Source organism: Phragmites australis, chromosome 4, assembly GCF_958298935.1.
Source record: "Phragmites australis chromosome 4, lpPhrAust1.1, whole genome shotgun sequence".
Taxonomy (NCBI): domain Eukaryota; kingdom Viridiplantae; phylum Streptophyta; class Magnoliopsida; order Poales; family Poaceae; genus Phragmites; species Phragmites australis.
The window spans coordinates 17,812,447-17,827,467 of NC_084924.1; the positions used below are offsets into that span (position 1 = coordinate 17,812,447).

At 42.0% G+C, this 15,021-nt stretch overlaps 1 protein-coding gene across 1 annotated transcript; it reads left to right on the forward strand.

Annotated features, from left to right (window-relative positions):
• The first annotated feature begins 6,953 nt into the window (after positions 1-6,953).
• LOC133914250 (uncharacterized) lies at positions 6,954-11,416 on the forward strand. The gene is made up of 4 exons (XM_062357378.1): positions 6,954-7,171; positions 8,475-8,588; positions 10,069-10,205; positions 10,293-11,416. Exons 1-4 carry the CDS (start codon positions 7,006-7,008, stop codon positions 10,893-10,895), a joined length of 1,020 nt encoding a protein of 339 aa, XP_062213362.1. The 5' UTR covers positions 6,954-7,005; the 3' UTR covers positions 10,896-11,416.
• The last annotated feature ends 3,605 nt before the right edge of the window (positions 11,417-15,021 follow it).

A 15,021-nucleotide genomic window follows, 5' to 3' on the forward strand; every position in this document is an offset into this window, starting at 1 on the left:
ACATCATCCAAATTTTTTTGCTCTTCTTGAGAGCCATTAGTCTCATCAAATTCAACATCATGTGTCTCTTCAACTAAACTAGAATTTTAGTTGTAGACACGATAAGCTTTACTATTTGAAGAATAACCAAGTAAGAAACTGCTATCATATTTTCTTTGAAATTTTCATAAGCGTGTACCTTTCTTGAGAATGTAGCATTTGCATCCAAACACCCAAAAATATAAAATATTTTGCTTTATTCCAATAAGAAGTTCATATGGAGTCCTTTTCAATAGATGATGACAATATAATCTAGATTTGATGAATGACAAGCGTATTAATAACTTCGGCCCAAAAATTGTCCGAAACATTGTATTCCTAAAGCATTAATCTTGCCATATCAATAAGAGTTCGATTATTCCTTTCTACTACTCTATTTTGCTCCGGAGTGTATTAGCCGAGAATTCATGCTTCATTCCCTTTTCATTGCAAAAATCCTCAACCTTTGTGTTTTTGAATTCGGAGCTATTGTCACTTCTTATTTTCTTGATCTTGAAATCAAATTCATTTTTGGCCCTTTTAGCAAAACTTTTGAATGTGTTAAATACAATAGTTTTATCATGTAAAGAACACCCAAGTAAATCTAGAAAAATCATCAACGATGACAAGACAATAGTTGTTACCTCCAATACTTATATATGTAGTAGGACCAAATAAATCCATGTGCAATAATTTCAAAGGTCTTGAAGTTGACATGGAGCTCTTGTATGGATGTGAATTCCTGACTTGCTTTCCGGCTTGACAAGCACTACATAGCTTGTCCTTCTCAAATTTCACATCTTTCAATCCAACTACAAGATCATACTTTAACAAACGATTTAGTTGATTCATACCAACATGACCAAGCCTTCTATGCCAAAGCCATCCTTTTGATGTCTTTGTGAACAAGCATGTGCTAAGGCTTACATCATAGAAGAGAAATCTACTAAATAAAGATTACCATATCTAAAACCTTTGAAAATAACACTATTGTCCTTTATGCTAGTTATGATCACATCATTTGGAGAAAAAGGACATGTAAGATCGAGATCACATAATTAAGCAATGGATAACAAATTGAAATTTAAGTATTCAACTAGTAAGACTTTTGAGATAGACAAATTATTTGAGATAGAAATTTTACCTAACCCTTTTACCTTTCCTTTACTATTGTCTCTGAAAGTGATTTTGTCATATTCCAATCCATCGTTGCTCATAGAGGTGAACATCCTTTGACCTCCGGTCATGTTTTGAGTGCATCCACTAGCACCCAATGTCTCCCACTAGACTTGTAGTTTACCTACAAAACAAAGTTAAGCTATTTTAGATACCTAAACTTGTTTGGGTCCTTAGACGTTAGTCACCAAGGTTTAAAGCACCCAAATGGTATTCTTTTTAACACCAATTATAGGAGTACCAATAAATCTAGCTTTAAAACTACCATTAGAACATCTCTTAATGATATAGCATGAATCAAAAGATGCATATGAATTATCCTTAATATTTTTGCAATCCTTCTCAACATGCCCGATTTCTTGCACCTCATGCAATAATCATTACCTTTCACAAAAGTAGTTTTATGATGAATGAATGTCTTCTTACCCTTCTTGGGAATATACCTAAGGCCTTCTTTCTTGATGGAGAACCTTTGACTATTCAAAACTTGTCTAATTTTGGACTCTCCAATATAGTATCTTGCAAGATCATTTGTTAGCTTTTCAACTTTTTCTTTCAACGTGATATTTTCATTAACAATCAAGACATTATTGCAAGATACATCATTAGGTGAAGTAAACGCATTATTATGCAAGGTAGAAGAACTCATATGAGATATAGTAGACACATCATCAAGAATCTTGCATGATATACTCATATCTACTTTTAATTTGTTTATTTCATGAGCAATAAGAGAGTCATGAGCCTCCTTAAGCATCTCATGAGTTTCTTTGAGACCCTCATGAGCCGTCTTTAGCTCCTCATAGGAATCTTGAAGAGAAGTGTGTCTCTTTTTCAATTCCTTAAACTTTGCTCTTTCTTTGCTCATAAAATCATCAAAATCATTTATTAGCTCAACTGGATTATCATATGAATATTCATCTTCATCATTTAATACCATGGAGTCACCCTTTACCATAAGACAATGAGGTGTTCAGAAGAGTGAAGGTGCTTCCTTGATAGTTACACCAGCAAGACCCTTTTGAGATGACTTCTCATCATCGGAGCCGGAGCTTGAGTTTGCATCCGAATCCCATTCAACATAGCATACTTGACCATCTTTATTCTTCTTGTAGTACTTCTTGAAAACTTTCTTACCTTCACTCTCCTTCTTCTTCTTGGAATGTTTTTCTTCCTTGTTCTTGCAATTTGTGGCATATAGCCTTTTTCGCCACACTCAAAGCATCTTCTTTCTTCAAAAGGATTTCCTTTTGAAGATTGTCCCTTCTTACTATATCCACTTGGATATTTCTTCTTCTTCATAAATCTCTTGAATTTTCTCACAAAGAGAGCTATTTCTTCATCATCATCGTCATCGTCATCATCACTCTCTTCATGATCATCTTTTCCTTTTGATGCTTGAGCCTTAAATGCAACATTCTTCTTCTTAGCATCACTAGCATCATCATGAAGATCCTCTTGTGACTTCTTGAAAATGTCATGAGTGGGAATTTCACTCAAGATTTGTATTGGAGTAGTCTCCTTCAAATTAGACCTTACAAGCAAAGTCACAATAGTATCATATTTGTAAGGCAAAGCTCTAAAAAATTTATAAGAAAAAACAACATCGAAAACATTCATGCCAAGCCCCTTGAGTTCATTTATTATGTTGTTCAAATGATTGAACATTTCTTCAATGCTTTCGTTTGGCAATATAGCAAATTTCTCAAGTTACCCTTTGTAAACAAAAAGCTTGGCATCCTTAACCATGGTAGAACCCTCATGAATCTCTTTAAGCCTTTCCCATATTTCATGAGCGGTCTCAAGCTTGCAAATGCGATTGAACTCATTAAGGTTTAAAGCACTATAAAGAACATTCATAGCATGAGCATTAGGAAGAGAATTTTTCTTATCAACATCAGTAAGATTAATGGGATCAATGATAACATAATCTTTATCCACAATATCCCAAAGCTTATCGCCCATAGCTTTAAGGTACACAGTCATTCTAGCCTTCCAATAGGCGTAGTTTGACCCCTCAAAGAACGGAGCTTTTCCCACATTGATATGAGCGTCACTAGCCATAATCCTACTCTGGGATGGTTAAATCCGCAACAGAAAGGAGTCCTAGACTCCGATACCACTTGTGGATCAAGGATACCGACTAGAGGTGGGGTGAATAGGCGGTTTTAAAACTAATTGCTAAGAGATCAAGAAAACTTTTGAAAATAAACTAAGGATCACTAGAGCAATATAAAGAACCACCAAGACCTAAGTTGAGGTTTGCAAACTTACGGTGACATGCAACAATTTATAACCTAGGAAGATAAATTACTTGAAGTAAATTGCATGAAAGTAAACAATTCAATGATAAGGTAAATTGCTCAAAGATGACACAAGAGATTTTTTTCCGTGGTCTCGGTGATTTGCCGATCACCCATAATCCACATTGAGGTGAGTTCAAGCTTCAAACTGCTTCTCTATCAAGTATTCAATTCTCACACGAGAAAGGGCTCATTCGAGCAACTTGACCTTAAGCCGGCAATGAACAAGAACTACTCAAAACCTTGATTTCACTAGTGAAGCACTTAACCACTTCGGCAAGGCGTTCTCAAATCTCTCACAATCACCATCGTGGCTCCTTCACAATCTTCCTTGAAGGGCTCATCGGTGTCACAACCTCCAAGCCGTCTAGGAGGCGGCAACCTCCAAGAGTAATAAGTTGACTATGCTTGCTTGAAGGATCACAAGTGCTAAATTGCTCAAACCTTTGAAAGTTATGCACTAGTTACTCTCAACCTCTCAAAGATGCAATCTCCAAGCTAATGGAGAGGGAGAGTGGAGGGCTAGAGCTCAAAGTGTTGTATTTATATGCTAGAGTCAAAAGGTGCCATCAATGAGACGGGCAACCCTATATTTATACCCAACTTCACAAAATCTAACCGTTACTGCCAACCTGACATCTCTGCGCAAATGGCGGTCAGACCACATCACAAGTAGTGGTCAGACCGCCGCCAACAATGGCTACAACAACGGTCAAAATAAATTCTAACACATCCCGGTGGTCAGACCGCCATCCACCTTCGATCAGACCGGAACACTTTGGGCGGTCAGACCGACGGACCCTGCGGTCAGACCGCCAGAGCAAAAACTCTCTGTGTGATTCTCGGTCAGACCGGTAAGGCCCACAGTCAGATCGAGACTAAGATTTTGCTCAGGATTTTGGAGGACTTTATACAGCGGTCAGACTGCCCGGAGGGCCGGTCAGGCCACCACTCTTATAGAGGCAAGACTACACTGGATGTTATACAGCAGTCTGACCGCCGCCTGGCTCGATGGTTTTTCTCAAACTATAACATTTAACTCTAAATGATATGCAAGTTTGAGCAATTTGGTACCATAGAAACTTTAAGCAATCACTTCAACCTCTCTTAATAGTACGACACTTATCCTATTAATCCGTTCAATTTTTTTTCTCTAATCTTCGTTGACCGGTAAAAAAAAAACCCTACAATTATACCTTTACCTTGAGCTAGCCTTTCTTCATGCTTTTCACTCATGCAACCTCTAGCTCTGCAACACCTTTGTGACTAGCCTTTTCACAACTCATTCAAACATGTTAGTACACAAAGATATATTATCATTAATTACCAAAACTCGAATTAGGGGTCTAGATGCTTCACATAACCAGTCTTCTTACTCTTGAGAGCTTGCTCCTTGAAGGTGTGAGATTCCATTCTTTCTGCACTGTTTTAGCAAAGTTGCCCAATGTCATCTTGGTATCAGCTCTGAAATTGTCAATGTATTTCTCAGCTAGCCACTTGGTTGTGCACCTTTTCAGCACCCACTCCCTCATGTAGTTGTTCTCACCAACATAAGCCTTAACAAGGAAACACTTGACCTTGCTATCCCATGATGCATACCTATTCCAAGGGCACCCAGGAGTACAATGAGCTTGCACCCTTTGCATATCATTCTTTGGCATCTTGATGTCTACTCTATGCTTCAAGCTATATTCTGTGATTGCTTTTCTGACCAATCAACAAAAGAGAACACCATTCCAATTTTAAAGGCAGGATTATTAAGGTCTTCTAGCATGAATGACTTGAACTTTAGTTTAACAGTTCCTTCTTCATCAGAATTAGAAGGCAACTACAATTCTTCATCATCAGTTAAGATCTCACCTCCTTCTGCAGTGGAAGAACTTGTACCTATTTCCCTTACCCTGTGCCTGCTTCCTTCTTCCCCCCTTGCAATCTTCTTCCCCTTTGCAACACCCTAATCAGTGACCTCCTTATCCACATTTTCCACAAAGAGGTCATCATCTTCATCCTCCAGCTTATAGTCACTGTCCACAAAGTCTTAATCATCATCACTAACGTCACTACCACTTTCAGACCCATTATTTTCTACTACAACTCTTGGTTCTTCTGTCCTGCTGCTTGACTTGAGATTATTGTAGAATTCAGGCAGCTCCTCACCAGGCCTCTTGTCAACATAGTTCACCTTCTTCGGGCTAAAGACCTTAGATAAATGTGCAATTGGGTTGACTACAATGTCTTCCCACTTACTTCCACAAATATGGTTATGGTGATCAAAGTACAACAAAAATTCATCATCTTATGCTACTAGCCTCATGACTAAAGTGTCTTGATCAAATGCAATAATTCTCAAACCATCAGATAGATCCTTTCCAAGCAACAACTAGTAGACCTTCAAATTCAGTGGACAAAACCCATAATCCAGAAGCATAACAAGCTCTTCTACCTAAAAATAACTCCAACTATAAGCTTCAAAATGATCAAAGGACACTTTTGCATAGTAACAAACTTTAGCCCTGTTTGGTTCAGCTTCTGCTGTCTTTTGCTACTCAGAAGCAGAAAATTGAACCAAACAGTCCGCTTTTGAAAATGGTTTCTGAGAAGTAAAAGCTATCACTATTATTAGAAGTTAGAAGTTGGTCTAGAAGAGCTTTTTATAGTTTCTGAGAGATAATGTTCTGAGGGGTATTACATATATTATACATTTTATCAAAAAGATAATTTAAAATCAATTTTTCTATAAGCAGATTTTAAAAAAGTCTCAACTCAGTCAAACAGACCTTTTGTGACTTAGCTTTTCTTCGAGCTGAAAGTATCATGGTGTGTAAACATCAAGCATAGGGAGTCGCATGATTGATGCGATTGCAACCTAGCGATAGGCATCGTGTGCCGCATAACACATTTGTTACTTTACACATGTTTTTTAGGTAAAGAGAGCTTCATTGATTATCAAGATAGGGGAATACATTCCTGATCAATGAATTTGGTAATGGCAGGGGTGCTTGAAGATGTCACACTGTACATTAACCGAAACTCATTCTCATCTAAGCTAAAACATAGGCTACTGTATTACAAACTCTCTTTATATGGTGCCACTGCACCATTTGAAAATTCCTTGCGATGCTAACCGCTTCATCTATGATTAGAGACTATAGTGCTGCTTTACATATGTTAGACTCACGAGTACATTATACAATAATTTTACAACGTATTTGCCATTTTATATCTCGCGAATGTTACGTATTCAGTTTGATGTTTACTTTTCATAAAGATACAGAGCCTGCATCAGATTCGTAGTTTCACTCTAGAATCTACATGCTAGCTTGGCTAGACACGGGCAGTTCCCTTCTCACATCCACCGGCTGAGGCCCCACTGCCCAGTGCCTATAAAGTCTCGGCGGCGCACACGCATCGTGACCATCGTCTCCGAACTCCGAAGCCTTTTCTTTACCTCCCATCTGCCCCGGCACGGAGCCTAAACCCCCGGACCCCAAGATTTCTCCTCTTCGGCATGACAAGAAACCCAACCCCACGTCCCCACCGCCTGTTCCCCACTCCCTCCCTCTCGCTCCAAGAAAAGGGCAGGCTTCGTGAGCGCGCCACGCCGCCGGAGCGGCGGGTGCTCGAGTCCGACGTCCTCAACGCCGCCGTGCACCGCTGCCTCCAGGGCGTGTCAGGTTTGGCATCGATCCCCGCCCCTCCCGTGTCGGCATTGCGAGTTTCTTGGTTCTTTTCTTTGGCGCGTTCTTTCTTGGGTCAATCCGGGGTTCCAGTTCTTTTGTTTGGGTTTCACTAATTTTGCCGGCGGAGCGCACGAAACAACGTTCTTGTTCTCCAAATGGCGAGCGTTGTTGGTTCGGGTGTTCTTTCTTGGGTCGCGGTGTTTGGGATCGCCAGGTAGATGGTGACTTGGGGGCTTCTTGATTGATTCTGAAGCGAGGAAAGGACCGGCCTTTTCTTTCTTTCAGTGTTGGATTGCTCGGAAAGAACGAATCGAAATGTCCGGTGTTATCTTTTGCTCAGTAATCGCATTTCTATTTCTTTCTTGGGGGTCAATTCATCAAGTAGATAAAGGCATGCGAGTTACTGATACGTCTGCGCTAATAGTATTTGTCTGACTAACATTCGTTTCCACTGCTCAGTTTGAACAACAATTGGAGGTTTCGTAGTTTGTGCGTACAGGAGCAAAATGGATTTTGTTTAATCATGTTCTTACTTGCATTGCTCCTTAATTTTATTTATCTTTCTTTGCCAACTCCTTACTTCGGTTAGGGCTCACCAAAGAGTTCAGAGCCTGTAAATTCTTGTTAAGCCTGAATAATGCAACATAAGTACCACTCTTACTTCAGGCCTGCTCAGTCTAGAAAGAAGTTATGACAGGTTTCTGTATACATAAGAAGTTAACTGGATGAAACTCTGCCCTCTTGGTTCTTATTTTGCAACATTGTCCAGTTATTGGGTGAATTCATAGCCTTCTTTTGGCTTACAAAGTAGCTGCTTATACTGAAAAATATTTGTAAAATGTGATTAAAAAATAGTGAAAAGAAAATCCTAGTTCATTGTTGTCCTGCTTGGTTTGAAGCCAGATTTGTCCATACAAAAGAAATAGGTATTTTAGGGATGCTTGGTTTGAAGCCAACAATGCCCGTAAAGTTGGTGTTGCCAAATTTTTCGGGAAGTTCTGTTTCTATTTGTGTTTTGCTTAACAGTCTGGCACTCTGGCTAATTCTTGGTCAAATTCTGCCAGTGGTTCCTGTAACCAAATTTTGGCAATGCTAAACTTGGGTTAACATTGGTTAATGCGAAATTGAGCACCTGTGTTCGGATGCAGCCAATGATTGCTTAAAGTTTGTATTTCTTATGAGAATAGGAAAGAATTTGTTTTGTTCTCATAATGTTTTGGCAAGTTACCGTTCATATTAGCATTCTAGCTGCCAAATCTTCAGTGATGGACTTCGTTTAATGTTCCTATCTTGCTAGACTCCAAGAAAGGGTTGATACATTCATTGTGGGCTCCAATGGAGAGAAAAGGGCCTGCTGCCCTCACAGCAACAGAGCTGAATGCTGCCGTGTATAGATACTTCCAGGAGTCAGGTTTGACAATCAGAGTCCAGTCCTCTCATATCTTGGTTGGATATAATCATTGCTTGTTTGTTAGTTATTTCTTGGGTCAATTATGGCCATTGTTTTGTTAGGGATCTACATAATTCTGGAATGCATGTGAATTCTTGGTTTCAAATTTGCAGGGTCCATAACTTGTGAAGATGTGGCATTAAATCAGGATTGTGGTGTTAGTTGTTTCTTCGGACAATCTATCTTGTTGTTAGGGCTCACCAAATCGTTGAGAGCATGTGCTTGATTGGTCTGAATGAAAAGAAAGATAGAGTTTTCGTCTTTTGGTTTTTGATTGCTTGATATGAACCAAGAAAAGAAGGGGGCTTGCATGATAAGATTATTCCTTTTTTTTCCTTGTTTTTTAGTTGATTGGATTGTAGCATTGATCATTTTTTTGTTCTTTCTTGATCTTAACTCATCGTGTTTCTAGGGGTTCTCCAATTAGCTACACGTGAATGCTTGTTTAGTCACACCAAGAAAGGGAATGGTCCATGTTTAGCGTTGGTTTGTTTAGTTTGAGTAAAACATTTGGAGGGTTTATGTCTAGGGAACAAGAAGAAACAATAGGGAGGTGAAGGGAGGCAGGAATAACAGATTTTAGAAATCCTATCTTATGTTAAACAGCTGATGCCATTGTTCCTTAAATTTTTAGTTCATTCTCGGGGTAATTCACTGTGTTGTTTTGGTTCCATCAAATAGCTTAGTGCATGTGGATTTTCTACAAATCTGAACCATGAGACAGGGTACTGCTAGTTTTAATGTAGGACTGCTTGGTCCAAATCCCCCAAAAAAAATTATGTCTGTACTTCTTTAAGAAATATGGTTCTTTGGTTCTAACGCAACATTAGCACATCCTTTTATAGAATCATCTTTAGGGTGTAGCAAGTAGCATGGTGTTTTCTGAAACATCCATAAGTTTGAATCCATAAACAATTTTCTTTTCCAAATAGCTAAGTGCGTTTGGATTCCTGGAAAGTGGACAGTCGTAATCAAGGAAAAGAACTATCTTTTACTTATTAACAAAACAATGGCATCATTTGTACTGCACATTGATGAAAGATGGGTTTGACCACATATTAACCTCCATTGATTGAATTGCGGAATTATTTGTTCATTGCTTAATTGTTTCTTGGTCACTTTATAAGGTTATCAGGGTTCTGACCAAAATAATGCAGCATGCGTAAAACCTTCATGAGAACCAAGAAATACATGTGCTAATTGTTTAGTGTTAGCTTGCTCAATATGAAACAGAAAGGCAATCACATTGTTTCTCCATTAGAGAAGAAATGCATCAAGCTTATCTTTAGTTGATTGGGTTCTGGTATTAATATTTTCTATGTTTTTTGTTATGTTGCTTGGGTTTTTACTGTATGCTTAGCGCATGTAAATTAACGTAAGCCGTAACCTGGAAAATAAGTATTCCATGTTTAATGTTGTCTTGTTCCATATGAAATTTCAGGATTCGTGCATACAGCATTCAATTTCTTCAACGAGGCAGGCCTTGGGAAAGCGGACATCGAGAAAATGAAGATCCCACCCGGTGCCCTGGTCAGGGTCGTGCTAAAAGGCCTTCAATACATCGAGTTGGAAGCAAATGTAAGCTAATGTAACTAGTCTGCATGATAGTCCCCACATTATCTGTTGGAAATTCCATAACATGTTTTCTTCTACCTGTTTTTGTAGTCTGAGATTGAAAATGATGACGAGTACCACTTTTTTGATACTCTGGACCTAATTACCAATGATTCAGACGAGTTGAAAAGGAAAATTACCAGCAGCGTGAAGCCCAATTCTGTTGAGAAGGACAAAGAGCAGAAGACCGATTCTGTTAAGACTGACAAAGCGCAGAATATCGATTCTGCTGAGACTGCTACTATATGTAGAACTCCTCCGGTTATGCAGCAAGTGAAGGCACAAGGGGCAGACGCCAAAAAACAAAAGATCAGTTCTGCTGAGAAAGCGCAGAAGACACAGTCTGTTGAGACTACCACACGACAGAGGTGGCAGATTCGGTGGATAGCGAAGAAACTTAGGACTCAAAAAACAAAAGCAAGGAAGGCTGACACTGCGCAGAACAGCAAGTCTGGTGATACCGCTATTATATGTAGAACTCCTCCGCTTATGCGGCAAGTGAAGGCACAAGGGGCAGAAGCCAAAAAACAAAAGATCAGTTCTGCTGAGACTGCACAGACGACAGAGTCTGCTGAGACTACCACAGGACAGAGGTGGCAGATTCAGCCAATAACGAAGAAACTTAGGAGTCAGAAAACGAAAGCAAGGAAGTGAAGAGACTGAAGTTAGAGTTTCAACTCTGTGACATGTGAAAGCAGATTTAACGGGATGCTTAGAGTACTGTCAGCATATTGCAATTTATGATGGATACTGAGGGAGTTTCTGAAGTTTTCATTGGTTAGGACTTTAGGCAGTATATGAAAGGACATCTAGCAAGATGCATTGTGGTACGTGCAATATTAGAACTCGTGTACATGGGACGGATGATTTTGTGCTTGTTCATATGGTAGTCAGCGTGTGAAAGGAGAATTGACAATGCACTTTGGTACTGATTGATCAGTTGGAATTAATGATTACTGGTGGTGTATTTTTGTGAAAGGAAATTTTATAGGATGCATTGCAGTACCAGCAATATCTTTGTAAATGGTTAGTTTTAGACAGTTAACTTTTGGATCATGTGGTAGGTTATCGTTTGAAAAATATTAGGATGATGTTGTATATTGATTTTTTATACAATTTGTAATAGTAAACAAAACATACAATCTGTTGTATATTGTTTATCATGCAATGTGAGAAAGTGATAAATAAAACTTGAGTACCAGCTGCTGGATACAAATGTTGAACAAATGTTGTCAGACAAATTCAGGGTCATGCTAAGGTAGAACTGTTTTCTGCTTCTTTTTTCTCGAACATATAGGAGAGCTACGTGTCATTGTATTAAGAAGAAAAATGACCCAGTTTATAAGAAAAACTGGATCCGGAAACCTCAACAAGCATAGATTGCAACCCGCGGAGCGCAGCTCGCATGTAAGACACAGAAAGAAAGAAAGAAACTCCCAAACCTCTAAGCAACCGAATGGTTAAGGTTCGCCAAAGCAGGTACAACCCATCACACACAATAACAGTACACCATACAACCCGGCCAAGCAGCACCCACACCAAGCGGCACCCCCATAAGCAACTATGCCCATCTAGCACCTCGACCAGGACCCCAACAGGTGGAGCTCTGCTCCCACGCCTGACTACCAACACGGTTGGCGGCTCCCTCGCCAAACCACAAGCACAACAAACAGGGTCCTGGGACGTCGAAGCACAGTCGCAGACGCAAAGCGCCGGAAGCAACAATAGAACAATCGTCGCTTGTCTGAGAAGCCGAACAGGGTTTTCACTTGAAGAGATCCCAATGGGAAGCTTTCACACGACGCCTCCAAGGAGGCAATGACGCCTGCGGGCGTCACCGTCGTCGGTAATGGTGGCCAACAAGGCTTTCTCCCATAAATTCCCCTTACGACTGCACAATCCAGTGAACGCATAGGCTCACCGAATCGACTAGCAAGAACTTGCAAAGGGAAAGTAGCAGCACGCAATAGAGGAGCAAGAAGGACATAGCAATGCACCCTTCAGAGAGCATATGGCGCACTAGGGCCACAAAGGGCTAGCAGCGGCCAAAGTCACGGACGACCACCACTAGTACTGAGCGGCTTGGCCAGCCAAAGTCTTGACCAGGAGCGTGAGGCAGAGGTGGCCAGGACGGCGGTGGAGGAAGCCGACACACCCACAGGCTCGCCAGAGCCAGAGCTGGAGCCAGAGGCAGGCAGTGGGGCGAGAAAAATGCACGGGCTAGCCACTGAATGGATCCGGCAGAGATTGATCTGGTGGACTACCGCACGGATCCGGACGAAGCAAACCACCTCGCCGGTGGATCGGGCCGGAGCAAGCTCACAATAGGGGCCGAGGGTAGGGGAGGGGAGGTGGGGAAACAGAGGGAGGGATGAGGCCACGATGGTCTAGCTTCAGAGCCATCGTTAGCATCTACCCACAGGCAGCAGCGGCTGCTGGAGCAAACTAGGGTTTGGGGGTGGGGGATTGTGAGATATGTTTGTTTTCTGCTTCTTGACATCTCGTTCTCTTTTGGTTCTGCAATAATGTGGCTTGTAAGTATAAAACGTCATGTTGGTGGCTAAGTCACCAAACCAGGAGAAGTCTTCGGCCGAGAGAGAGAGAGAGAGAGAGAGAGAGAGAGAGAGAGAGAGAGAGAGAGAGAACCGACGGCAGCGAGATGCGACACGTGTTTATGGGGAGATGTGTAGTCTCATTAATGTGTTACAGCCCGCGCTCAACCACTCCACGCCATAATTTACAGCATTACCCCCCTAATTGCCACATTCCCGGCATATTCGGGGGTATTTTGGTACCATTAAGTACATTTGCACATTTACAATTATACCTAGACCGCTACATGGGCTTTAATGGACACCGCACCTTCACCTGAGCCCCCATAAGGCCAGTCGCAGATGGGCCTTCAGGGCACCTTCGACCAACCTTGACGCTACGTCCCGAGTCACTCTTTGGTCTCTGTCCGAAGGCCTGCCAGAGACTTCGCCTGCGCTGTACTCAGCGTCGCGGGTTGACCTTCGGTCTTTATCCGAAGGCCCGCTAGAGGCCTCGCCTGCGCTGATACTTGGCGCTGCAGGTCGACCTTCGGTCTCCATTCGAAGGCCCATCAGAGGCTTCGCCTGTGCTTCCTGAAACACAATTGCATTATTGGTTAGTGTATGACCACCAGTGGACTTTGACTCACCATCCGAAGGGGAACGTGAGACCATTCCCCAACAGTAGCCCCCTACAGGTAAGGTTCATCTTCGATGGGCCGAACCTGTGAATCAAATGATATAGCTGAACGTCGTCCCCTTCGGCCCGTCGAGGACCCTTGGGGGCTCATTTTACCTTTTAGCAGATAGCCCCTTCATGTTGTTCATCATCATTTTTTATGGAGATATGACCATTCTACCCCCACACAACGGTTAGGGCACGATGACGCTAAATGTCTTCGCCTCATGCTGAACCGTCTTTTATGGCAATGGTTCAAATACCGGCATGCCTCATTTCAACTGTCGTTAACCCTGTTTTTCACCGCTATAAATATGCTCCACCCAACACCTCAATTTTTACTGCTTGAACCTACTGAAGCTGTATCTCTCGTCCGAAGACTCCTACAGTCACCTTTCTTTTTGAAGCCTAGTGAGAATGGCTCCGAGAGGTAAGACAAACCGCCTGAAGACCTATTGGATTGGAAAATCTAAGGTTGACGAAGAAGTCCTGGTTGGACTAATAAAATAGGGTTTGATTAGCGATATTTTGAAGGTTACGCTCCCAAATGGCCAAGAGACTCTGGAGCCGGAAGATGATGAAGCCATTGTCTTCATCGACTACTTCCAAGTGGGGCTTCGTCTTCCTTGCGATGAGATGGTGCCGAAGGTTCTGAAGCTGTTTGAAATCTACCTCCACCATTTGACGCTGAACACCATCGTTCGGCTTAGTCTCTTCACCTGGAAGGCGCGTTCCAAAGGAACGAAGGCATCGGCCAGGGCCTTCACCGCAGCCCACAGGCTCCATCACCAACTGAAGCTGGTTTTCGCGTCTATCATGCAAAGTGAAGCCCATTATGGCTGCCTAAACTTTACTTATCACGCCGGCCTGGCCACGCCAGTTGTGGCATACAAAAACAAATGTCTGAAGGACTGGACGCGATGGTGGTTCTACCACAAGGTGGACTGAGAGGAGTTTCTCATGTCCAAGTGTGGAGAGGTGAAGGGGAAGCACACCCCCGATGTACACCTGAAGGCCTCTCAGAGGGCGGCATTTGAGGCCTTCACCAGGTGCATGAAGCATCTAACCACGCGCAATCTCGTAGAAGAGTTCATGGCATCTGGGGTATGGCCCCTTAACCGGGGCTGGACCATCCCAAAATTCGGTGACAAAGGGCCGGAGGGACTTTGCCATCCCCAGCCTGACTTTCGAGGTTTCACAGGTATTATCTTTTATCATGTTCTTAACTGCACTTCGGCTCTCTATCATTTCCTTACATTGTTTGCTTTGTGGCAAACTTGACAGTGGCTGAAGTGGAGCTAAAGCAATGCTTCTTCTTGGGAAATTTACCCAGGGTGAAGCCCAGCTCTACGCCAACCAGGGGCTCGGTTGGTGACTTAACTGGATTTTCGAGGTACGAGGCCTTGCCTATAAGGACAGGACGAAGGTGACCATGCTCTCATCGGGTCAGGCGAAGGAGAGGGCTCCCCAAACACCGAGGACGATGGAGAATCTTCTGCAGGCAGCCAAAAGAAGTGAAAAATCGTAAACCCTTTGCCACGAGGGGGAGGGGTAAAAAGAAGAAGGCACT